General features: G+C 34.6%; 2 protein-coding genes, 1 long non-coding RNA gene and 1 pseudogene across 3 annotated transcripts; all 4 read left to right on the top strand.

Moving 5' to 3' along the window:
• Nucleotides 1–2084, top strand: LOC121264390. Its single transcript, XR_005940487.1, has 3 exons — nucleotides 1–280; nucleotides 1685–1813; nucleotides 2046–2084. It is a non-coding gene; the product is annotated as an uncharacterized LOC121264390 (long non-coding RNA).
• Nucleotides 2085–2089: 5 nt separating this feature from the next.
• On the top strand, nucleotides 2090–11014 carry LOC121264851 (cysteine-rich receptor-like protein kinase 29; the record flags this gene model as incomplete). The annotated part of the gene is given in 8 exon segments (XM_041168161.1): nucleotides 2090–2176; nucleotides 2252–2408; nucleotides 2411–2461; nucleotides 10125–10362; nucleotides 10474–10579; nucleotides 10581–10628; nucleotides 10770–10779; nucleotides 10782–11014. Coding segments are annotated over 8 exon segments (930 nt in total), but the record flags the coding sequence as incomplete, so codon positions are not given.
• A 1031-nt stretch (nucleotides 11015–12045) lies between these two features.
• On the top strand, nucleotides 12046–17730 carry LOC121264847 (cysteine-rich receptor-like protein kinase 26). Its single transcript, XM_041168154.1, has 9 exons — nucleotides 12046–12358; nucleotides 12674–12729; nucleotides 13620–14322; nucleotides 15727–15855; nucleotides 16088–16218; nucleotides 16294–16504; nucleotides 16626–16863; nucleotides 17083–17236; nucleotides 17373–17730. Exons 1-9 carry the CDS (start codon nucleotides 12046–12048, stop codon nucleotides 17715–17717), a joined length of 2280 nt encoding a protein of 759 aa, XP_041024088.1. The 3' UTR covers nucleotides 17718–17730.
• Nucleotides 17731–21679: 3949 nt separating this feature from the next.
• On the top strand, nucleotides 21680–22603 carry LOC121264846 (annotated as a pseudogene).
• Nucleotides 22604–27654: the final 5051 nt, after the last annotated feature.

Below are 27654 nucleotides of genomic sequence, written 5' to 3'. Positions count from 1 at the left end.
GGGAATTCTACTCGCAAGTTTGCTCTGGATAGCGAGCCCGCCACAGACTTTGAAACACTATATGCACTTGTGGAATGTACTCCTGATTTGGACCCCAATCAATGCACCATCTGCCTGAAGGGACTCGTGCAAGAAATTCCACGATGCTGTTATGGGAAGCGTGGAGGGAGATACGTAGCACCCAGTTGTGATTTAAGATTCGAGACTACCCCTTTCTATGACTTGAACGTTGAGGAATCATCGCCACTGCCACCACCACAGTTGCTTCCCCCTGCAGAAGGTAAGCTTGTTGATGCTTCATGCCCTGGAAATTTTCTTATTGGTTTCCTTTTTATTATTCAAATTATTCTTTGTGCAAATTAAGGTAGGGCCGAACATGGTACATGGGTAGTCCTTCTCCGACTACAACTCGGTATGCCAACTTAATATACAAATCTTACAAACATAATTTGAAGGGAAAAAACTATACCAGTATATACAAAAGCAAGCGTACATTTATATTAATTAAAGATAAATAAAAATTGTCCTTCTTTAACCAAAAAAAAAAAAATAAAATAGAAGATATTTACATTTAACTAGGAAGAAGAACGTTAAAAGGAATGTAAACAAAAAAAGGCCCTTGTGTATAATTTTCCTATTTCAATTGGTAATAGCCCATTAGAGCACTAACATCCGCGTCCTTATATTATTGGTCAAATTTTTGCCGAATCTCCAATATTTTCTTTCTTTATTCTAATAAAAAATATATATTTTTTATTCTTACCGTGTTACTTTTTAACTCATTTTATTCATTTTTTTTTTTAGTAAGAGTTATCTTTCTAACGATTATTTTTTTAGTACGTGTATTTAAATTTTTCTCTTTTCTTAATGATGGTGCTTTAGATTTTTTTTTTTATTTAAAAAGATGATAGTAACTCAATTTTATTTATAGCCATCATTTATGACAGAGAAAAATTATGGTTACAACTAAAAACTTGAGAGTTAACAAATATTCAAGAAAGACCAAAACTCGACCTCAAAAAGACCTAGACACCATACCAAAAATAAGTCAAATACCCTGAAGTTATAAATATTCAAAAAGACCCAAACCCAAGTATAAAAAAAAGACCATAAGCAAACCAAACACTATACCATATACCTAGAAACCAGAATAAGTCAACCAAGAAAGCCAGATAAACATTAAAACATATAAGGCAAACAAAAAAAGACCCATTAACAGAATAAATTCAACGTAAGCAGATCGGATAATAGGAAGACCTGGCCTCGTTTGCATTCAAAATCCACCTCAACTCATCTCAACACATCTCATCTCATCTTATCATTACAATTTTCTGAAATTTTCACACAAAATATAATAAATAATTTAATTTTTATTCTACTATTCACAAATCATCTCAACTTATCTCAACCTATCTCTGAATCCAAATGACTCGTCTTTCTATACGCAAAGAGCCCCAGACGAGACAAAGTATCCATAGAAGACCACCATAGGCTGTTACTTCCCTCTGATCCCATCCTTACTAGGAAATCTGCCGAAACATTCACCTCTCTAAAAATATAAAATACTCAAATCGGAACCCCTTGATAATACCTGCACGAATTTTCAGATTCCAGAATTCTGATTACGTTAATGCAAATTCAAAAATTCAGCACTTTGACAAAAGCAGAGCTTTGGTGCTTGCAGGAAACGGAAGTAACTCAACAAGAATTGCAATTCTTATAGTCCTGCCGGTTGTCGCTTCTTTTGTTCTAATCATATGCATTTGCATCATCTATACAAGACTAGTGAAGAAATCAAGGGAGCAACTTCAAAGTAAGTTAAGATCTAATTTATCTTATGCCATTTCTAAGCAATACTGGTGATTGGTATTATTCTACACAAAAACATGGCATAATTTGGGGATTATCAACTATCAAACAGTTCTAGAAATTAAAATAGCTAATTAATTGTACGTAAGATGAGTGTTCCGCCTGACCAGTTGACTTCTGCTAAAACAAAATGAACAATGCACTAATCTAATTCAAACTTATCGCTTGGTCTTTAGATGAACCCATATATGAAATTAGTAGTGCTGAAGAAAGGCTACAATTCGAGTATCGGATAATTGAAGTTGCTACAGAGAACTTTTCTGCTCAAAACAAGCTTGGAGAAGGAGGATTTGGTGCTGTTTATAAGGTAATTCAAGATAATCGCATGCAAGATAAGGTTATACTTATTATATACAATATTTTGATCATTTCTATTTTTCAGGGTAAGTTTCCAAATGGAAAGGAAATAGCTGTGAAGAGGTTGTCCATGGGCTCTCCACAAGGAGATGCAGAATTTAAGAATGAGGTCATGTTGGTGGCTATGCTTCAACACCGAAACTTGACAAGGCTTCTAGGATTTTGCTTGGAAGGGAGTGAAAGGCTCTAGTCTATGAGCTTGTAAGGAATTCAAGCCTTGATAAGTTTATATTTGGTATGGTTGCACTTCTGCTTAAATTTTGAATTCTAGTCATAGTAATTTCTTTCCGTCCATCGGAATGTCTTGTCCTTCATATATAGCTTTAGCAAAATCATCAACTTGCATGAATATGCAGATCCAATCAAAAGTGCACAATTGAATTGGGAAGTGCGTGACAACATTATACAAGGCATTGCTCGAGGACTTCTTTACCTTCACGAAGATTCGCGACTTCGTATTATTCATCGTGATCTCAAAACTAGCAACATTTTATTAGATGCAGACATGAACCCCAAGATTTCAGATTTTGGGACCGCAAGATTATTTGAAGCAGATCAAACTCAAGCCAATACACACAAAATTGTGGGGACCTAGTAAGTATATCCACATAGACTATAGCTAATAACTGGAATATAGCATGCCATATACCCTAACGATTACTTTCTGTCATAGAGACTGTATGGAAATTCTACCAAAACCTTCTCCAACCAATAACTAATTAGATGGAATTTAGTCAATTTTAAACTTTAAATATGAAAAATTATGCAGCTATTTAACATGAAGTACTAATAATTTGGTCCTCCCTGCATGCAGTGGATACATGCCTCCGGAATATGCAATACGCGGATACTTTTCAGTAAAATCCGATGTGTTTAGTTTTGGCGTGGTAGTTCTGGAGATAGTGAGCGGTAAAAAAAAAAACTCTCCCCATCAATCTCCAGCAATTATTTTTATTTTCACAATTTATACCATTGCTATCATTTTCACAATCCAATAATCTATAAAGACATTTATAATTAGTATGTAGTACCATGCATTGCAATAATGCAAAGTTTTCAATAAATCAAACTTCAACGGATGCTGAAATGTACTTGGTAAGACCGAATAAATGAAACAAATACTTGCTGAAGGAGAAAGGAGAACGAGCAGGACGGATTTGTACGAAATAGTAAAAAATACATATGACTTTGCTACAACTTAAAAGTCATATATGATTTGTGGGATAGATTATATTTGAATCACATTAACTAAATTATGACTTTCACATTTGGACAATGCACAACTAACTACAAGGACTAGTTTAGCGTGTACCTCTGAAAGTTTAATCTTGGAGTCCTTACCATTACAAGCAAAAATGCTTCTAACCCTTTCAATTTCTTGGTTAAGATGACCATCCTGTTTGTAACGAAAAAGTATGGATACTTTTAAGATTCCGACCTGTACCAGATCATTTGTGATATTAGTATTTAATTTAATTTTCATTTTTTTATTTAATAGTTAAGAAAACGATTATTAGTATATTAATTTTTTTATATTTTAAAAATGTTTAAAATTTATTTAAAATTAAAAAAAAAATTTTTTAAAAAATTACAATTTACAGTAACGACACACCGAATAGACGAGGAAATAATCTTGCCTCTAATCAGAGCTCGAAAGAAGTTAAAGCAAGAGGACAGCAAACTCCGTGACATCACTAATGGGACGGGATCCAAAGGAGTGGGAGAATTCAATGGTTTTTTTGTTTTATTTTATTTTAATATTAGCGGATGAGGTGCCGCACCAGGGACGCAAGCCAGTTGTCCCTAGAAGAATTGATTTTCTTTAGGCCAGAAATTCTGATCGATTCTGCTCTTCCATTACTCCAAAATGAACATGTGTTACAAGCCATGCATATGGCCAAGAGGAAATATAAGAAGGCTTCTAATTAGAGTTTCAATACATCTAATTAGCTGGCTTAGCAATAATATTATAGTCCGTTTCCATTTGTCTGCGATGAGAGTTTCAACACATCTAATTAGGTTGACTTGGGAGCAGCACACATACGATTCAAATTGTTGATGATGAAAACGCGTTTGGTCCCAAGTTAATTTGTGAAATGCATTGACTGGAAAAAAAAAAAAAAATTAATGCCATGGAAAGGAAATTAATCATCAAATCATCCACCTTCCTGAATCGTAGCTTCTCATCGACTACTTCTTCTGTCTCTATCAACCTTCTTATTTATTTAAAATAATAATAAAAAATTGATTTTCATTCAAGGCATGGGAAAACGTCCCCTAGTCAATAGTCGTGCTTTCTTATCATTTTAATACGAGATTTAAAATGTATTAATTACTATTCACTTTCATAATTTATATTAATTTTTTTATAAAATGTAGTCGTATTTTTTATAGAGTATATGAATTTTTTTATAGGATATTGGATGTACGGTGATAAATAATAATTGATGAGAAGTATTTTTCTTTTAATATATAAGTGTTAAAGAAAATCTTTTGTTTGCAACTTTCATTTTCTTTGTCTTTAATTTACAGAAATGTTATTTATTATCTTCATACCATATATTAATATGTGATTTATTATTTTTATCATTTTATTTAAACAAACATAAATAAAAGGATAAAAATAATAAATTACATGTTTATATATGATGTAGGAAATGATCAATATAATTTTTCGTATTTAAATCAGAGAGAGATAAAGGGGATAAGCATACACGCTGAAGTTAAAAGCATATTCTTCTGTTTCTTGAAAGAACAAATCTATTTATCAATATCTTTTTATTATCATACTATCGAGATTTTTTGATTTGATACTATAGGATAGATCTAAAAGTCAAATATAATAAATAATAGAAAGGTAGACAATAAAATATATGAAGTATAGCATTACCCTAAAAGTCATGTAGAGAACAATGCCATCTTTTATACCTAGCCTCGGAATTTCAAAGCCCTGATTTCGGTGCTTGAAATCTTTAAGAGTAGTTTAACAAAAAAAAATATCTTAAGAGTAGGTTAGGTTTGGATGGACTATCACTCATCTATCTTATTTCATCTCGTTATTATAATTTTTATAAATTTTTATATAAAATATAATAAATAATTCAATTTTTTTAAATATCAAAATAATAATAATATTAAAAATATTCTAATAATATTAAAAATATTCTAATAATATTTTATTTAACTTTTAATTTTTAATTTTTATTTTAATTCAACTCATTTCAATTCAATATTCATACCTAACTTAGGAATTTTCAGTATCCTGAATTTTGAGAATTACAGAGAAGCAGCGCCAGTCCATCCTATTCTCCACCGAAATCATATATATGGGTTCCTCGTTGGAAGCTTTCCAATTTGTAGACTAAAGAGTAGAGAGGGGAACAACGAAGATGTGTTGGAGACTACTTTTCTTCTCCTCCTTCGTTATCTTACTTCCTGTTGCTCCCACGGCTCAGTACTTTTGTTATCCAACTGGTACCTACTCCAGCAACAGTACGTACAGGGCAAACCTCGTTGGCCTCCTGGCCTCCATGTATTCCAACATGGAGATCGATTACGGGTTTTACAATTTCTCCGCCGGAGAAAATACCGACAAAGTGAACGCGATTGCACTTTGTAGAGGAGACATTACGCCGGAGTCATGTCGTAATTGTATCAATTCAACAAGTCAGGCTCTGTTACAGTCTTGTCCCAACCAGACGAAGGCATTCATGGGAGACGGTATGTGTACGCTACGATACTCAAACAGAACTATATTTGGCACCTTGGAAACTGAACATCCAATTATCTTTTCCAATACTGAAAACGCCTCGGACGTAGAGAATTTCAATCAGGTGCTAGGACAATTGCTAGACAGGCTAACAAAACGCGCCGCACAAGGGAAATCTACTCCCAAGTTTGCTCTGGACAGCGAGGCTGCCACAGACTTTGAAACACTATATGCACTTGTGGAATGTACTCCTGATTTGGACCCCAATCAATGCACCATCTGCCTGAAGAGACTCGTGCAAGAAATTCCACGATGTTGTTACGGGAAGCATGGAGGGAGATACGTAGCACCCAGTTGTGATTTAAGATTCGAGACTGCCCCTTTCTATGACTTGAACCTTGAGGAATCATCGCCACCAGCATCACCCCCACCACCACAGTCGCTTCCCCCTGCTGAAGGTAAGCTTATTGATACTTCATGCCCTGGAAGTTTTCTTACTGGTTTCCTTTTTATTATTCAAATTATTCTTAATTTGTACAAATTAAAGCTGGGCGGAACATGGGTAGTCCTTCTCCGACTACAACTCAGGGTATGCCAACTTAATATACAAATATTATAAACATAATTTGAAGTAAAAAACTCTATCAGTATATACATAAACAACCGTACATATATATTAATTAAAGATAAATAAAAATTTTCCTTCTTTAACGTAAAGAAAAAGAAGCGTACATAGCCGGATGCGAAAGATCTAATTACATTATTTGATGCTTGCATCTGTTTTGGTTCAATGAGTTTTTTTTTTTAATACCTCAACTTAAAATGCATATAGGTGAAGATTGATGCTGTTACGAAATTGATTTTAAATTTGATATATTAAATATGATAAATTTAATTTTGTATAATACCTTTATCAATAAAATATTTCTCATAATATAAAGTTTTGTTGAGTTTAGCTGATCAAACCCATCTGTTACTTTAGTTCTTTTGTATTACGATAAAAGAAAATTGTGTTCATTGATACTTTTACTGCGCTTGCAAGCTAACATGTAAACGCAATAATTATTAAGGAATGTATTATATTAGAAAAAAATATCAATACATTTTATTTTTGTCCGATTCATTTTAACAATTAGGGGTGTAATATCACCTACGGAAAATTTCGGTCCTTCCTTTTTCCGGATCAGATTGGACCGATTATCTCTAAGGACCGGACCGGACCAAACCATAGTTATTAGTCCAGTCCGTCAGACCGATTCGGTTCATATAAGTTAGGAACATTATTTTCATCTTTTCTTTTCTATTTTGGCAAATAAATTAATACAAAAAATTAATTAAACTAGTAAAATTAAAATTAAGTGAGTTCTTTAATGTGATTATGTAACTAACTCATTAAAAAAATAATTAACTATAATTATATTTATTATCTTAATAGTTACTAACTTAGTACTTTAGTATTCATAATGACCTATATTAAAACTTTAACATTTTATATATGGTCAATGAATATTAAATAATTTAATTTTTCATTAATTATTCCTACTTACTTGCAATTTAGGTATCTTAAAAAAGATTACCTAATTACTTTAATTAGGTATAAATAGTAGAGTATGTATCTATATATAATAGCATATATTATCATATGATATATTAGTTAATTGATAGCATATATTATTTTATATTTTATATGGTCAATAATTGTAGATTAGATGAAAATTACATAATTAACTTCTTAAACTACTATATAAAATATTATATTATATATAAAAAAATATTTAAAAAACTTATATGTAAATAATTCGGTCAGTTTTGATCCGATCCGATTCGATCCAGTTCAATAAAACCACACCTCGAAATCGGACCAATTACCAATTTTTACAAGAGGTCAAGATCGAAACCGATCAACCACCCCTTATTGGTTTGGCCCGAACTGAACCATCCAATCCAATCGGTTTTTCTTGACTAGACCGATACAATTACACCCCTTAAAAACAATGTATTAGGTGCCCTAAAAACATATTCGCAACATGTAAATATTCCAATATCCACCATTATCGACTCTCCCGCTACCGCCTCCACTATTGTTGATATAAGCTCCCGTTCCAAGTTTCCAACTCACAGATATCAGCCATGCAGAACAAGTTTGCTTAACGAGGGTGATGTTTGGTCATAGGTGAAGAAAGGGAAACCGAAGAGAAGGAAATGAGAAAATTCTAGAATATCTTGTATTACTGAAATGAGAGTACACAAACTATAAAGTAAAAGTAACTAAGGTACACTTGAGGTAACTGTGCACGTGAGTACATGCGGACATGTAAAGTAAAAAATAACATTTACAATAACTGGTAATAGCCCCCTCAAGTTGGAATGTGTAAATTAAGCACACCTAGCTTGCTGAGAAGAGTATGAAATCTATTAGAAGCTAAAGGTTTAGTGAAGAAATCTGCCAACTAATGTTCTGAAGAAACATGAAGAGTACAAAAACACTATGTTGAACCATATCTCTAACTAAATGACAATCTATTTCAATATACTTAGTCCTTTTATGGAAAACCGGATTAGTAGCAATATGAATGGTTGCATGACTATCACAATATAGAACAAATGGAGAAGTAAATGAGATGCCGAAAACAGCAGAGAGAGAGATAAGCCATTTGATTTTACAACAAGTAGAAGCCATAGATCGATACTCAACTTCAACAGATGATCTAGAAACGGTAACTTGCTTCTTAGACTTCCATGAAATTAAAGAATCTCTAAGAAAAAGACAAAAACCAGTAACGGATCTTCTAGAATCAGGGCAGGTGGCCAATCCGAGTAACAAAATCTTGTAAGTTGTAAGGAATAGTTGTTGTGGAAGAACAATCCATGGCCTATAGTAGCTTTGATGTATCTGACCACTTTAACAGCTGCATCATAGTGTGACTGTCGAGGCTAATCCAAAAATTGACTCAAAGTAATAACAAAAAAGGATAAGTCAGGTCAAGTAAGTGTCAACTAAAGAAGACGACTAATTAACCTTCTGTAAGAGGCTGGATCAGTAAGTAAAGGACCTCCAAATTCTGTTTTGGAGAGTTTTAAGTTTTTATCCATTGGCCAGCTAGCAGGTTTAGCAGCTAATAAACTAGAGTCGGAACCAATTTTAAGAGCATATTTTCTTTGAGAAAGAGACATACCCTTAGCACATCTGGCAACTTCTAGCCCCAAAAAATACTTCAAAACACCAAGATCTTTCAACTTAAAATAGAGATTTAAGAAAGCCATAAGATTAGCAACAGTTTGTGAATGATTTGAGACAATAACAATATCATCCACATATACCAACAGTGTTACAAAAGAATCACCAGAAAATTTAGTAAATAAAGAATAACAGACTTTGACTGAGTAAATCCATAAGCAACCAGAGTTGAAGAGAATTTAGAAAATCATTGACGAGAAGCTTGTTTTAAACCATATAAAAACTTGAGCAGCTTACAAACTAGAGGATCTCCAGGTTTAGAAAAACCAAGAGAAAGTTTCATGTCTACCTCCTCATCCAAATTCTCATGAAGAAATGCATTGTTGACACCTAATTGATGCACCTCCCGATTGTGTTTAGCAACTAAGGCAAGAAAGCAACGAACAGTGGTCAGTTTTGCAACAAAAGAAAAAGTATCAAAGTAATTAATTCCCTCTTGTTGAGTATACCCTTTTGCAACCAACTAAGCCTTATACCTTTCTAGAGTGCCATCAAATTTCAACTTGCACTTGTAAACCCATTTACAGCCAATGGGCTGCTTGCTAGGAGGTAAATCAGTTAGGATCTAAGTTTTATTAGCTTCAAGAGCATTGATTTTAGTTGCCATTGCATCCTTCCAATGAGGATATGTCATGGCTTGATGAAAGAATTTGGGTTCATATAGGGAATCAACAGAGGAACATAAATGCTTATAGGAAGAGGAAAATTTAGAATATGACAAATATGAAGAAATAGGGTAAAGGGTACCTGAAGCTGAAGAACCATCAAGCAGAGGAGAAGTAGTAACTTTATTATTTGATATCAAGGAACAATGATAATTACATTTTGGTATGTTTGCCATTCCTCTCAAATCCCAAATTCTATTCATAGTAATTACATTTTAATGGAATTGTCCTGTCTTCCACGTATATTGCTTCAACATGTTCACACTACATTTGCATGAATATGCAGATCCAAACAAGAGTGCACTATTGAATTGGGAAATGCGCCACAAAATTATAGAAGGCATCGCTCGAGGACTTCTTTACCTTCACGAAGATTCGCGACTTCGTATTATTCATCAGGATCTCAAGGCTAGCAACATTTTCTTAGATGTAGATATGAATCCAAAGATTTCAGATTTCGGCACGGCAAGATTATTTGTACTGGATCAAACTCAAGGCAATACGCGCAAAATTGTGGGGACCTAGTAAGTATATCCACATAAGATGGAAGTAAGTCCATAAAAAAGTAGAACAAGTACCGAAAGCTATGACATCATTCAAATCAAACTAATATTTCTGATAATGTTCACCTGCAGCGGATACATGCCTCCAGAATATGTAATGCGCGGACAATTTTCAGTAAAATCTGATGTGTTGAGTTTTGGCGTGTTAGTTCTGGAGATAGTGAGCGGTAAAAAAAAATAACTCTACTTTTCAGGGAGAGAATGAAGCTGATGACCTTCTAAGTTATGTAAGTGCAATTTTTTTTTTTTTTTTTTTTATATGCATTTCTTTTATCTCAAAGTCTGACCTGATAGTAAGTCATATGATGTTGAAAAAATAAACGGATGTTCTGGTTATTGTGGTGTCTCCCAATGTAACCATCCTACAGGCATGGAAAATTTGAGGCAGGGGACAACCTCAAATCTTGTAGATGCCACATTAAAGGCCAGGTCAACAACTCAAATAATGAGATGCATCCACATTGGATTATTATGTGTTCAGGAAAATGTGGCTGACCGACCAACCATGGCTACAGTCGGCCTCATGTTTAATAGCCACTCTGCTACTTTACCAATGCCCACAAGACCTGCATTTGTTATGCACAGCACCAGATCAGATGTGTCGTTCCAATGAAAACGGTGTTGGTGTAACAAGACCAGATAGGCGTCGAAGTAGCTCTATCCAAGCCTCAAGAAATGAAGCTTCAATATCTAAGCTAGATGGCCTATAACTTTTGATGGAAGCTAGTGCAGCATTTTGTTTGAAATGCAATTCTACTGGTTCAAGATTCCCATCTCCCACCCTCTGTTTTTTTTATTAAGCAACTTCTCTATAAATGAAGATGGTCATGTATACTTAAGTAGCAAAGATATATATTATGTCATTTTGTTCATCCCAAAATGGAGAGGATGGTGGTCCTCTTAATATACATTTCCCTGTGATTGATCAATCTCTGCTTAAAATCAAAGAGCCTCACATTGAGAATGGTTGGAATACCTCTTGTTTAGAAAGACTTGTTGGCCATGATAAAGCTAATGAATTGTATCAGGTTTTGGCTAGGCGTAAAGAGGGGCAGGATATGTTAATTTGGATGAAAGAGCACGACGGAAAGTTTACTACGTAAAGTGCTTGGGAGTGTATTAGAGTTCGGACGCCTCCTTTATCTTGGGCTCACTGGATTTGGCATAATAATATCCCTAAGAAAATTTCTGTTATGATGTGGAAGGCCACTAATAGTTGCTTGAGCGTGGATGAGAAGATTAAAATTGCTAGTATCCAAAAGGCTTCTAAATGTAACTGTTATTGCTCTGGCCATTCTGAAGATCTCAATCATATTCTTTGCACTGATGATTTTGCTAGGCAAGTTTGGCGGATGGTTTCGGTTCAATTAGGTTTTAATATGGGTGTTTTCCATACTTGGTAGGAGCAAGTTAATTTTTGGTTTTGTCGTGCTGGCAAGTCGTCTCAAGTTCGGACTATTTTTGGTCTTATCCTATCCATTGTTTCTTGGAAACTCTTGGAACGGCAGTGCAGAGCTAGGTATGATGGCAAGATGGATTCGGTTCAGACGGTTTGACATGCTATCAAGTTGTGGATTTGTAGAATCATGCAGTTGGATCTAGGTCCTTGAGACTTCCTAGACAGGATGTTGTTATTCTAAACAGATGGATTTTCCAGTGTTAGTTCCTAAAGCGAAGAAGGTTTCAGTGGTTAAGTGGAGTCCTCCCTCACAAAATTGGGTGAAGCTTAATACGAATGGCAGCTTGGGTAATCCTGGGCTTGCTGGTGCTGGGGGTGTCATTTGTGATGCTGGTGGTCAAATGTGTGCGGCTTATTTTGTTCTTTTAGGCCAAGCTTCTAACAACTTTGCTGAACTAAGTGGTTTGATAGAAGAGGTTAGAAGGTGTTGTCAACTTGGTTTTTATCAAGCGGATATTGAAACTGATTCTCAAATCCTTGTTAATTGCATTAGAAAGGGTTAGTGTAATATTTGGTATCTTGAGGATTATTGGGATGAGTTGAAAAGTTGTCTGGATCAATTTGAGTATACAGTGAGCCATATTTTTCGTGAGGGAAATGCCGTTGCGGATTTTTTTGTTAAACAAGGTGCAAAGGGTATAACTACGGATTGGTTAGGTGACCGGGCCCCTATGATTAGTAAATTAAGAGGTCTTCTTCGCACAGATAGAATTGATCTTCTTTATTTGAAGATTTCCTCATGAGATATGTTTTAATTTGCATTTGGTTAATCCATATTTTATTATATGCATGTGTTGTTATTCTTTCTTGCAGGTTGTCGCTTTGATTTTATTTCTTGCAATCGTTTTGGCAAATTGTACTGTGGTTGGGTATCTAAGAATTTTTGAGTCCTGGGTTTTGGTCCTTTATGAATATTGTAACCCCAAAGTTTCATATTGTAACCACGATTTTCTTCTACTATAAATGAGGGTTATCAATAAAGTTGGGGTATCATCCTCTTTCCAAAAAATAAAAAAGAAACGTTTAGACGTGATTAAACTTCAAATAATTAAGTAAATCATGTTGTGGGGGATGAATGAGTAACATACTAACAATTGATCACAGAAGTTGTTAATAAAATCTATTTTTTTTCCTTTTTTGTTTGAAATCTAATTTTTGCGATTTTTATTTCGATTTTCTTTTGTAGTAAATTTGTTAATTAAAAAATTTATTATTGTCTTTAAATTTTCATATAAGGCATGTCAAAATGACACATCTCGAACCATTATTGGAGCTGAGAGGAAGTTTCGAATGGTTTATTGATGTGAATGCAACGACAAATGGATTGATTTGACAAATGGTGAAAAATTCAAAGATTAGATCAATGTTCAAATTTTAGAGTCAAAAGACCGATAAATCTACTGAAGCACATTGGATTAGCTATCTCAGGACATAACTATCTGATGAGATTGAATCCAAACCAGCCCATAGATACCAATACCATCTTTTATAGCTAGCCTCGGAATTTCAAAATCCTGGACTTCGGTGCTTGAAATCTTTAAGACTAGGAATTTTCAGCATCCTGAATTTTGAGAATTACATAGAAGCAACGCCAGTCCATCCTTCCTATTCTCCACTGGAATCATATATATGGGTTCCATCGTTGGAATCTTTCCAATTTGTAGACTAGAGAATAGAGAGGGGAACAACGACGATGTGTTGGAGACTACTTTTCTTCTTCTCCTTCATTATCTTACTTCCTGTTGCTCCCACGGCTTAGTACTTTTGCTATCCAACTGGTAACTACTCCAGCAACAGTACCTACAGGGCAAACCTCGTTGGCCTCCTGGCCACCATGTATTCCAACACGGAGATCGATTACGGGTTTTACAATTTCTCCGCCGGAGAAAATGCCGACAAAGTGAACGCGATTGCACTTTGTAGAGGAGACATTACGCCGGAGTCATGTCGTAATTGTATCAATACAACAAGTCAGGCTCTGTTACAGTCTTGTCCCCACCAGACGAAGGCATTCATGGGAGACGGTATGTGTACGCTACGATACTCAAACGGAACTATATTTGGCACCTTGGAAACTGAACATCCAGTTATCATTTACAATACTGAAAACGCCACAGACGTAGAGAATTTCAATCAGGTGCTAGGACAATTGCTAGACAGGCTAACAAAACGCGCCGCACAAGGGAATTCTACTCGCAAGTTTGCTCTGGATAGCGGGCCTGCCACAGACTTTGAAACACTATATGCACTTGTGGAATGTACTCCTGATTTGGACCCCAATCAATGCACCATCTGCCTGAAGGGACTCGTGCAAGAAATTCCACGATGCTGTTATGGGAAGCGTGGAGGGAGATACGTAGCACCCAGTTGTGATTTAAGATTCGAGACTACCCCTTTCTATGACTTGAACGTTGAGGAATCATCGCCACTGCCACCACCACAGTTGCTTCCCCCTGCAGAAGGTAAGCTTGTTGATGCTTCATGCCCTGAAAATTTTCTTATTGGTTTCCTTTTTATTATTCAAATTATTCTTTGTGCAAATTAAGGTAGGGCCGAACATGGTACATGGGTAGTCCTTCTCCGACTACAACTCGGTGTGCCAACTTAATATACAAATCTTACAAACATAATTTGAAGGGAAAAAACTATACCAGTATATACAAAAGCAAGCGTACATTTATATTAATTAAAGATAAATAAAAATTGTCCTTCTTTAACCAAAAAAAAAAAAATAAAATAGAAGATATTTACATTTAACTAGGAAGAAGAACGTTAAAAGGAATGTAAACAAAAAAAGGCCCTTGTGTATAATTTTCCTATTTCAATTGGTAATAGCCCATTAGAGCACTAACATCCGCGTCCTTATATTATTGGTCAAATTTTTGCCGAATCTCCAATATTTTCTTTCTTTATTCTAATAAAAAATATATATTTTTTATTCTTACCGTGTTACTTTTTAACTCATTTTATTCATTTTTTTTTAGTAAGAGTTATCTTTCTAACGATTATTTTTTTAGTACGTGTATTTAAATTTTTCTCTTTTCTTAATGATGGTGCTTTAGATTTTTTTTTTTTTATTTAAAAAGATGATAGTAACTCAATTTTATTTATAGCCATCATTTATGGTAGAGAAAAATTATGGTTACAACTAAAAACTTGAGAGTTAACAAATATTCAAGAAAGACCAAAACTCGGCCTCAAAAAGACCTAGACACCATACCAAAAATAAGTCAAATACCCTGAAGTTACAAATATTCAAAAAGACCCAAACCCAAGTATAAAAAAAAGACCATAAGCAAACCAAACACTATACCATAGACCTAGAAACCAGAATAAGTCAACCAAGAAAGCCAGATAAACATTAAAACATATAAGGCAAACAAAAAAAGACCCATTAACAGAATAAATTCAACGTAAGCAGATCGGATAATAGGAAGACCTGGCCTCGTTTGCATTCAAAATCCACCTCAACTCATCTCAACACATCTCATCTCATCTTATCATTACAATTTTCTGAAATTTTCACACAAAATATAATAAATAATTTAATTTTTATTCTACTATTCACAAATCATCTCAACTTATCTCAACCTATCTCTGAATCCAAATGACTCGTCTTTGTATACGCAAAGAGCCCCAGACGAGACAAAGTATCCATAGAAGACCACCATAGGCTGTTACTCCCCTCTGATCCCATCCTTACCAGGAAATCTGCCGAAACATTCACCTCTCTAAAAATATAAAATACTCAAACCGGAACCCCTTGATAATACCTGCACGAATTTTCAGATTCCAGAATTCTGATTACGTTAATGCAAATTCAAAAATTCAGCACTTTGACAAAAGCAGAGCTTTGGTGCTTGCAGGAAACGGAAGTAACTCAACAAGAATTGCAATTCTTATAGTCCTGCCGGTTGTCGCTTCTTTTGTTCTAATCATATGCATTTGCATCATCTATACAAGACTAGTGAAGAAATCAAGGGAGCAACTTCAAAGTAAGTTAAGATCTAATTTATCTTATGCCATTTCTAAGCAATACTGGTGATTGGTATTATTCTACACAAAAACATGGCATAATTTGGGGATTATCAACTATCAAACAGTTCTAGAAATTAAAATAGCTAATTAATTGTACGTAAGATGAGTGTTCCGCCTGACCAGTTGACTTCTGCTAAAACAAAATGAACAATGCACTAATCTAATTCAAACTTATCGCTTGGTCTTTAGATGAACCCATATATGAAATTAGTAGTGCTGAAGAAAGGCTGCAATTCGAGTATCGGATAATTGAAGTTGCTACAGAGAACTTTTCTGCTCAAAACAAGCTTGGAGAAGGAGGATTTGGTGCTGTTTATAAGGTAATTCAAGATAATCGCATGCAAGATAAGGTTATACTTATTATATACAATATTTTGATCATTTCTATTTTTCAGGGTAAGTTTCCAAATGGAAAGGAAATAGCTGTGAAGAGGTTGTCCATGGGCTCTCAACAAGGAGATGCAGAATTTAAGAATGAGGTCATGTTGGTGGCTATGCTTCAACACCGAAACTTGACAAGGCTTCTAGGATTTTGCTTGGAAGGGAGTGAAAGGCTTCTAGTCTATGAGCTTGTAAGGAATTCAAGCCTTGATAAGTTTATATTTGGTATGGTTGCACTTCTGCTTAAATTTTGAATTCTAGTCATAGTAATTTCTTTCCGTCCATCGGAATGTCTTGTCCTTCATATATAGCTTTAGCAAAATCATCAACTTGCATGAATATGCAGATCCAATCAAAAGTGCACAATTGAATTGGGAAGTGCGTGACAACATTATACAAGGCATTGCTCGAGGACTTCTTTACCTTCACGAAGATTCGCGACTTCGTATTATTCATCGTGATCTCAAAACTAGCAACATTTTATTAGATGCAGACATGAACCCCAAGATTTCAGATTTTGGGACCGCAAGATTATTTGAAGCAGATCAAACTCAAGCCAATACACACAAAATTGTGGGGACCTAGTAAGTATATCCACATAGTCTATAGCTAATAACTGGAATATAGCATGCCATATACCCTAACGATTACTTTCTGTCATAGAGACTGTATGGAAATTCTACCAAAACCTTCTCCAACCAATAACTAATTAGATGGAATTTAGTCAATTTTAAACTTTAAATATGAAAATTATGCAGCTATTTAACATGAAGTACTAATAATTTGGTCCTCCCTGCATGCAGTGGATACATGCCTCCGGAATATGCAATACGCGGACACTTTTCAGTAAAATCCGATGTGTTTAGTTTTGGCGTGGTAGTTCTGGAGATAGTGAGCGGTAAAAAAAATAACTCTAGCTTTCAGGGTGAGAATGAAGCTGGCTGCCTTCTAAGTTATGTAAGTGCAAATATATATATATATTATCCATTTCCTTCTTATCTTAAAGTCCGACCAGATAGTAAGTCATATGATGTTGAAAAAATAAATGAATGTTCTGCTAATTGTGGTGTCTCCCATTGTAACCATCCTGCAGGCATGGAAAAACTGGAGGGAGGGGACAACCTCAAATCTTGTAGATGCCACATTAAAGGCCAAGTCAACAACTCAAATAATGAGATGCATCCACATTGGATTATTATGTGTTCAAGAAAATGTGGCTGACAGACCAACCATGGCTACAGTCGTCCTCATGTTTAATAGCCACTCTGTTACTCTACCAGTGCCCACAAGACCTGCATTTCTTATGCATAGCACCAAATCAGATGTGTTGTCCCAATCGGAGAACGGTGTTGGCGTAACAAGACCAGATAGGCGTCGAAGTAGATATGTCCAAGCCTCAAGAAATGAAGCTTCAATATCTGAGCTAGATGGCCGATAACTTTTGATGGAAGCTAGTGCAGCATTTTGTTTGAAATGCAATTCTACATGTTCAAGATTCCCATCTCCCACCCCTTGTTTTTTTATTAAGCAACTTCTCTATAAATGAAGATGGTCATGTATACTTAAGTAGCTAGCAAAGATATCGCCAAGAGCCTAATGGCCTGATGGCATATATTCTGGTTTTCTAAATGGAAAATCTGAGTTCGAACCCTCCCACCCCCTTTAAAAAACAAAAAAAAATAGCAAAGATATCTATAATGTCATTTTGTTCATCCCAAATGTTTAGACGTGATTACGCTTTAAATAATTAAGTAGATGTTGTGGGGGATGAATGAGTAACAATTGATCACAGGCGTTGTTAATAAAATCTATTTTTTTTCCTTTCTTGTTTGAAATCTAATTTTTGCGATTTTTATTTTAATTTTCTTTTCTAGTAAATTTGTAAATTAAAAAATTTATTATTGTTTTTAAATTTTCATATAAGGCATGTCAAAATGACACATCTCGAACCATTATTGGAGCTGAGAGGACGTTTCGAATGGTTTATTGATGTGAATGCAACCACAAATGGAATAATTAGATAAATGGTGAAAAATTCAAAGATTAGAATGTTCAAATTTTGGAGTCAAGAGACCGATATATCTACAAAATTAAAATTTGTCTAATATGCGACTTTTTTAGTTTGACTAATTACTCAAAATTTAAACTCTACATTAGATTATTATTATTTATTAAACTATTTTTTAATAAAAATTTTAATTTATTTAAATACCTTTTTTATTTTCATTTTCATAATCTCTAACTCTCCCCATCAATCTCCAGCAATTATTTTTATTTTTACAATTTATACCATTGCTATCATTTTCACAATCCAATAATCTATAAAGACATTTATAATTAGTATGTAGTACCATGCATTGCAATAATGCAAAGTTTTCCATAAATCAAACTTCAACGGATGCTGAAATGTACTTGGTAAGACCGAAGAAATGAAACAAATACTTGCTGAAGGAGAAAGGAGAACGAGCAGGACGGATTTGTACGAAATAGTAAAAAATACATATGACTTTGCTACAACTTAAAAGTCATATATGATTTGTGGGATAGATTATATTTGAATCACATTAACTAAATTATGACTTTCACATTTGAACAATGCACAACTAAAAGGACTAGTTTAGCGTGTACCTCTGAAAGTTTAATCTTGGAGTCCTTACCATTACAAGCAAAAATGCTTCTAACCCTTTCAATTTCTTGGTTAAGATGACCATCCTGTTTGCAACGAAAATGTATGGATACTTTTAAGATTCCGACCTGTACCACATCATTTGTGATATTAGTACTTAATTTAATTTTCATTTTTTTTATTTAATAGTTAAGAAGGCGATTATTAGTATATTAATTTTTTTATATTTTTAAAATGTTTAAAAATTATTTAAAATTATTTAAAATTTAATTTTTTTTAAAAAAAAAAGAGAGAACATTACAATTTACAGTAACGACACACCAAATAGACGACGAAATAATCTTGCCTCTAATTAGAGTTCGAAAGAAGTTAAAGCAAGAGGAAAGCAAACTTCATGACATCACTAATGGGGCAGGATCCAAAGGAGTGGGAGAATCCAATGATTTTTTATTTTATTTTATTTTAATATTAGCGGATGACGGCAGGTGCCGCACCAGGGATGCAAGCCGGTTGTCCCTAGAAGAATTGATTTTCATTAGGCCAGAAATTCTGATCGATACTGCTCTTCCATAATCCAAAATGAACGTGTTACAAGCCATGCATGTGGCCAAGAGGAAGTATAAAAAGGCTTCTAATTAGAGTTTCAATACATCTAATTAGCTGGCTTATCAATACATCAAGATAACATGACAAAATAAGGTGGCTTAGCAATATTATAGGCCGTTTCCATTTGTGTGTGATGAGAGTTTCAACACATCTAATTAGGTTGACTTGGTAACAGCACACATAGAATTCAAATTGTTGATGATGTCCGAAAGTCTACATCCCTTTCATAAAAGAAAATGCGTTTGGTCCCAAGTAAATTTGTGAAATGCATTGACCGGGAAAAAAAAAACACACACACAAAAAAAAAAAAATAATAAAAGAATGCCGTGAAAAGGAAATTAATCATCAAATCATCCACCTCCCTGAATCGTAGCTTCTCATCGACTACTTCTGTCTCAATCAACCTTCTTATTTATTTAAAATAATAAAAAAAAAATTGATTTTCATTCAAGGCATGGGAAAACGTCCCCTTGTCAATAGTCGTGCTTTCTTATCCCTTTTAATATGAGATTTAGAATGCATTTGCCCATATTTACTGTTACGTACAATTCATATCTATAATTTTTTTTATAAAATATAGTCGTATTTTTTGTTAACGTAAAAATTTGTTGACTAGGATTAAATGACTAGGATCTATTTGAATTATTGGATGAATGTAATTTATTTTTATCTTTATTTATAAATATTTAAATTCAAAGATAAATAGATTAATAGATAAATGTTTGTTTTTATCTTTATCTATGAATATTTGAATTATAAGATAAGTGGTTAAATAGATAAAAGTTCAAAAGATTTTTGATCAAGATTGAATGTTCGAAAAGATAGGAAATATCAAATGATCTGGATAGAAGATATCAAGTAGAAAGAATTTCGAACTATCAAGAAGTTCTTTGAGAAGAGTTATCACGACATGTCAGCAATCCGTCAGGAGACATTGATCGTGCTTCAAGAGTGGAGGATCGTGTGATTGGACTTCAACCCCTAGAGTTCTAGGAGGAAAGGCAATATTTGAAGATCGCCAGAGGTTCTGGCTGCTACTGCGGTAGAAGACAAACAAGTCGTTTGTCTGGGCAAGTAAGAGAGTCAAGTTGTAAAGGTTTTGTAATTGATGAGTACTTATAATTGATTTTCAAATAATAAGATTAACTTTCCTGGATTTGGCTGCCTTGTAGGGTTTTACCTTTAAAGAGTTCTTTAAAAGGTTTTCATTCGATACCAATCTTAGTGTTATGCAATTTATTTATTTTATGCTATTGTTTAATTATTAAATTAATTGCATGCTAGAATACTAACCAATTTGTTAAGTGAATTGGTAGATATTTCTGCTGCATTACAGAGATACTTGGATAATTTCATTTTTTATAGAGTATATGAATGTTTTTCATAGAATATTGGGTGTACGGTGGTGAATAATAATTGATGAAAACCACGTCGCAATCCAACGGGAGCTGGCTGAATCCCATCCAAATTCAATTTACCTACCCATTTTTCTCCAACTGATTTGCTTTCGTTGGTAGTTGCCAAATCTTGGATTTTTCAGTATTTTCTCTCTAAGATTTCTAAAGAAGTGAAGAATAACACGTCGGGGAGGAGATGAACCTTCTAGACCAAGGACCAAAACACATTTTTTTTTCCACGAAGTCTGGACTACAAAGGTTGCGTGAACAATAGGCAGTTGTGTAGCAAAACTCAGCTTAAATAGCATGATAGCCCTCCCTAACTGGCTGATTAAAAGGACGCGTGTTGTGAAAGTCATGTAGAGACCAATGCCATCTTTTATACCTAGCCTCGGAATTTCAAAGTCCTGATTTCGGTGCTTGAAATATTTAAGAGTAGTTTAACAAAAAAGAAATCTTAAGAGTAGGGTTAGGTTTGGATGGACTCTCACTCATCTATTTCATATAATTTCATCATTATAATTTTTACAAACTTTTACATAAAATATAATATGTAATTCAATTTTTTCAAATATCAAAATAATAATAATATTAAAAATATTCTAACACTATTTTATTCAACTTTTAATTTTTATTTCAATTCATCTAATTTGATCAATTCACTATTCATACCTAACTTAGGAATTTTCAGTATCCTGAATTTTGAGAATTAAAGAGAAGCAGCGCCAGTCCATCCTTCCTATTCTCCACCAAAATCATATATATGGTTCCCTTGTTGGAAGCTTTCCAATTTGTAGACTGGAGAGTAGAGAGGGGAACAACGAAGATGTGTTGGAGACTACTTTTCTTCTCCTCCTTCATTATCTTACTTGCTGTTGCTCCCACGGCTCAGTATTGCTATCCAACTGGTACCTACTCCAGCAACAAAACCTATAGGGCAAACCTCCTTGGCCTCCTGGCCTCCATGTATTCCAACATGGAGATCGATTATGGGTTTTACAATTTCTCCGCCGGAGAAAATACCGAGAATGTGAACTCGATTGCACTTTGTAGAGGAGATATTACGCCGGAGTCATGTCGTAATTATATCAATTCAACAAGTCAGGCTCTGTTACAGTCTTGTCCCAACCAGACGGAGGCATTCATGGGGACGGCATGTGTACACTACGATACTCGAACAGAACTATATTTGGCACCTTGGAAACTGAACATTCAATTATCTTTTCCAATACTGAAAACGCCTCGGACGTAGAGAATTTCAATCAGGTGCTAGGACAATTGCTAGACAGGCTAACAAAATGCACCGCACAAGGGAATTCTACTCGCAAGTTTGCTCTGGATAGCGAGGCTGCCACAGACTTTGAAACACTATATGCACTTGTAGAATGTACTCCTGATTTGGACTCCAATCAATGCACCATCTGCCTAAAGGGACTCGTGCAAGAAATTCCACGATGCTGTTATGGGAAGCGTGGAGGGAGATACGTAGCACCCAGTTGTGATTTAAGATTCGAGACTACCCCTTTCTATGACTTGAACATTGAGGAATTACCGCCACCACCACAGTTACTTCCCCTACAGAATGTAAGCTTGTTGATGCTTCATGCCCTGGAAGTTTTCTTATTGGTTTCCTTTTTATTATTCAAATTATTCTTTGTGCAAATTAAGGCGGGGCCGAACATGGTACATGGGTAGTCCTTCTCCGACTACAACTCGAAATCAGACCGATTACCAATTTTCACAAGAGGTAAGGACCGAAACCAATCAACCACCCTTATTGGTTTGGCCCGACCTGAACCATCCAATCCGATCGGTATTTCCTGGCTAGACCAATACAATCACACCCCTTAATAACAATGTATTAGGTGCCCTAAAAACATATTCACAACATGTAAATATTCCAATATCCACCATTGTTGACTCTCCCGCTACCGCCTCCACTATTGTTGATATAATCTCCCGTTCCAAGTTTCCAACTCATAGATATCGGCCATGCAGAACAAGTTTGCTTAACGAGGGTGATGTTAGGTCATAGGTGAAGAGAAGGAAACTGAAAAGAAGGAAATGAGAAAATTCTAGAATATCTTGTATTACTGAAATGAGAGAACACAAACTATAAAGTAAAAGTAACTAAGGTACACTTGAGGTAACCGTGCACATGAGTACATGTGGACATGTAAAGTAAAAAATAACATTATACAATAATTGGTAATAACCCCCTCAAGTTGGAATGTGTAAATTAGGCACACCTAGCTTGCTGAGAAGAGTATGAAATCTATTAGAAGCAAAAGGTTTAGTGAAGAAATCTGCCAACTAATGTTCAAAAGAAACATGAAAAGTTACAACAACACTATGTTCAACCATATCTCTAACTAAATGACAATTTATTTCAATATGCTTAGTCCTTTTATGAAAAACTAGATTAGTAGCAATATGAATAGTTGCCTGACTATCACAATATAGAACAGATGGAGAAGTAAATGAGATTCCAAAATCAGCACACAGAGAGATAAGCCATTTGATTTTACAACAAGTAGAAGCTATAGATCGATACTCAACTTCAACAGATGATCTAGAAACGGTAACTTGCTTCTTGGACCTCCATGAAATTAAAGAATCTCCAAGAAAAAGACAAAAACCAGTAACAGATCTTCTAGAATCAGGGCAGGTGGCCCAATCAAAGTAACAAAATCCTCTAAGTTGTAAGGAAGAGCTGTTGGGGAAGAACAATCCATGGCCTGTAGTAGCTTTGATGTATCTGACCACTTTAATAGCTACGTCATAGTGTGACTGTCGAGGCTAATCCAAAAATTGACTCAAAGTAGTAACAGAAAAAAATAAGTCAGGTCGAGTAAGTGTCAACTAAAGAAGATGACTAATTAACCTTCTGTAAGAGGCTGGATCAGTAAGTAAAGGACCTCCAAATTTTGTTTTGGAGAGTTTTAAGTTTTTATCCATTGGACAGCTAGCAGGTTTAGCAGCTAATAAACTACAGTCAGAACCAATTTCAAGAGCATATTTTCTTTGAGAAAGAGATATACCCTTAGCAAATCTGGCAACTTCTAGTGCCAAAAAAATACCTCAAAACACCAAGATCTTTCATCTTAAAATGGAGATTTAAGAAAGCCAGAAGATCATCAACAGTTTGTGAATGATTTGAGACAATAACAATATCATCCACATATATCAATAATGCTACAAAAGAATGACCAGAACATTTAGTAAATAAAGAATAATCAGACTTTGACTGAGTAAATCCATAAGCAACCAGAGTTGAAGAGAATTTAGAAAACCATTAATGAGAGGCTTGTTTTAAGCCATATAAAGATTTGAGCAGCTTACAAACTCAAGGATCTCTAGGGTTAGAAAAACCAAGAGAAAGTTTCATGTATACCTCCTCATCCAAATTCTCATGAAGAAATGCATTGTTGATAACTAATTGATGCAACTCCCAATTGTGTATAGCAACTACGGAAAGAAAGCAACGAACAGTGGTCAGTTTTGCAACAAGAGAAAAAGTATCAAAGTAATCAATTCCCTCTTGTTGAGTATACCCTTTTGCAATCAACTGAGCCTTATACCTTTCTAGAGTGTTATCAAATTTCAACTTGCACTTGTAAACCCATTTACAGTCAATAGGCTGCTTGTCAGGAGGTAAATCAGTTAGGATCTAAGTTTTATTAGCTTCAAGAGCATTGATTTTAGTTGCCATTGCATCCCTCCAATAAGGATATGTGATGGCTTGATGAAAGAATTTGGGTTCATATAGGGAATCAACAAAGGAACATAAATGCTTATAGGAAGAGGAAAATTTGGAATATGACAAATATGAAGAAATAGGGTAAAAGGTACTTGATGCTGAAGAACCATCAAGCAGAGGAGAAGTAGTAACTTTATTATTTGATATCAAGGAACAATGATAATGCTACAAGTAATCAGGTGGTCTTTATTTCTTGTAGACTTGCAGATGGGAATTGGTGGTGACGAATTCTGAGATGTATCAGAATGAGTGGGTAGAGAGTTGTGTGAAAAGGAAGAAATAGAAGCATTTGAAAGAGGAACTGATAGGATAAGATTTGGATAGAAAGAAGAAGGATTCTATTTTTTAGAGAAAAGATGTTGATAAGGTGAGTCTGGTTTGAAAGGAAAAATATGTTCATGGAATATGACATCTCTTGAAATGATAATCTTATGAATATGAAGATTATACAATTTGTATTCTTTGATACCAGTAGGATATCCTAAGAATACACAAGCTTGGGCTCGAGCAAAAAACTTGGTAGAGAAAGGATTACCAAGTAAGGATACATAACAAAGACAACCAAAGATTATAAGATGATTGTACTGAGGTTTAGTAGAAAAAGTACTTCATAGGGTGATTTATGTGCTAAAACAAACGTGAGAATTCTATTTATAAGATAAACAACAGTGAGGATACAATCACTCCAAAATTATAAAGGAATATTTGATTGAAAATGAAGAGATCTAGCAATATTGAGTATACGTTGATGTTTTCTTTCAACAATAGCATTTTGTTGTTGAGTGTAAACTCAATTGTGTTGGTGCTAGAAAGAAAAAAAAAAAGATTTCCCTTCAAACTCTAAACCATCATCAGTACGAATGGTTTTGATTTTATAATTAAACTAAGTTTCTATAAAAAAAAAAAAAAAAAAAAAAAAAAAAAAAAAAAAAAAGATTGTAGATATGAACATGTTTCAGACTTGGATTTAAGCAAATATATCCAAGTACATCTATTGTAATAATTGACTATGGTTAGAAAAAATTTAAAACCATCATATGAAGTGATTGAAAAATGCCCCCAGATATCACAGTGAAAAATAAAGCTAGAAGTTAAGAAACTTAAAGGAAAATGAAGTCTTTTCTGTTTAGCAAGTGGACAAACATCACAATGACTATTATTTGGAGTTGTAGAACAAGAAATATCATAAGACAAATCATGCAATCTAGAATCAGAAATATGTCTAAGGCGGCAATGCCAAATGTGAGAACTGTTTTTGACAAAATTACAATGAGAAAATGAAATTGAATTACAAGAAATAGAGGTGCCTGAAACTTACAGTAAATGATAGAAGCCTTGAGAATGTTTAGCTACTCCAATCGTCCTCCAATTGAAGAGGACTTGGACATAACAAAAACCATGTAAGAACAATAAAAAATAAAATAACTGTAAAGTTAACTTGCTAATTGAAATGAGATTAAAGCTAAATGTGGGAACATATAGAACATCAGTCAGAACTAGAGAATTAGAGAGTCTAACCATGTCCATATGTGTAACTTGAATACAAGAACCATTAGGGTATTTCACAGAGATATTGATAGGGGTTGCTATTGAAGAAAAAAAAAGGAAAGAGAACCAATCATATGATCAGTTGCTCCAGAATCAAAGAATCTAAGACTGTTGATGAAATGCAATTATATCAACAACAGATAAAAGTAAAGACTGATAATAATCAAGAATCGAAATATCTGAAAAAGATGGTGCCGAGGAAGTTGATGGAGTAGGTGGAAAAATGGATGGAACTGTACCTACTTGATTCACAGAAGAAGGATTAGTTTGATTTTGAAGAAAGGTAAGAAGTTCTTGACATTGCTTTTGAGAAAAAGGAAAATTTGGAACCATAACCAAATCTGAAACAGATTGGCTAGCTGTGGCCTGATTAGCAGTAGGGTTCCTAGGTTTTGCTTTATATCCATCCAGGTGGATAATCATGGATTTTATAACATTTATCAACCATATGACCCGATAAACCACAATGCGTACAATAAGGTCGTTCCTTACGATTTACAGGTTGTTTGCCATTTCTGGAGCCAACAGAACCTTTTAGTTTGCTAGAATCACGACTAGTCAACATAGCAACAGATTCATTATAAGATAAAGAATCAGAAGCAATCTCTCTTTGTTTTTCTTTTTAAAGAATAAGAGAAAAAACCTTATTAATCGGAGGAAATGTATCAGAAAGCAAGATCTGACTTCGTAAATGAGCATAAGACTCATTAAGCCCCATCAAGAATTGCAAGACATAGTCCTCTTGTTGATATTCAAAAATCCGTTTGAAAGCTCCACAAAAGCATGGAGGCAGAGGTCGAAAATGGACCATTTTGAAAAAGCAGTGGTTTTCCCAATCACTACACCTAGAGGGGGTGAATAGGTGTAATCCAAATTTGTTGGTCTTGACAAAATTATAAACAAACAAATAGTTAATCAGATAACACAAATAATCAACACAATGATTTTGGTCACGAAGTGGAAACTCATTTGAAGAACGTCTTCAAAATCTAAAACCACTCCGGGTGTAAGCCACCACCTAAAATCCACTATAGAAAAAGTTTATTACAACCAATTTAGAGACACTCACAAAACCTTTGTAGTTTCTAAACTTAGCTTGCAACATCATGAGTGACCCACTCGATCTCTACACGCATGTAGTGTCGAAACTCCGACCTTTCTATAGCATCCCACGAGAACCTCTCGATCTCTGCATCAATAGCAGCTCCGGAAACCTTCCGGCCAAACAAAACGTCCACTTCAATGGACTTTGAATAATATTTGATCTTGAGTGTGGTGTGGTGGAGATGTGTTTGTCCAAGAGGATTCAACAATGTGGAAAGCTTCTCTCTATGGCTCTTGAGGCAACTAGGATTTTTGCTCTATTTCTCCACCCCAAAGAACAGAAATAACATGTTCTATTTATAGTCCCAGCAAGACACGGCGCTCAAAATTAGGT

Source organism: Juglans microcarpa x Juglans regia, chromosome 5D, assembly GCF_004785595.1.
Source record: "Juglans microcarpa x Juglans regia isolate MS1-56 chromosome 5D, Jm3101_v1.0, whole genome shotgun sequence".
Lineage (NCBI taxonomy): Eukaryota > Viridiplantae > Streptophyta > Magnoliopsida > Fagales > Juglandaceae > Juglans > Juglans microcarpa x Juglans regia.
Note: the sequence above shows the minus strand (reverse complement) of the source record. Positions and strands in the feature narration are given on the sequence as shown.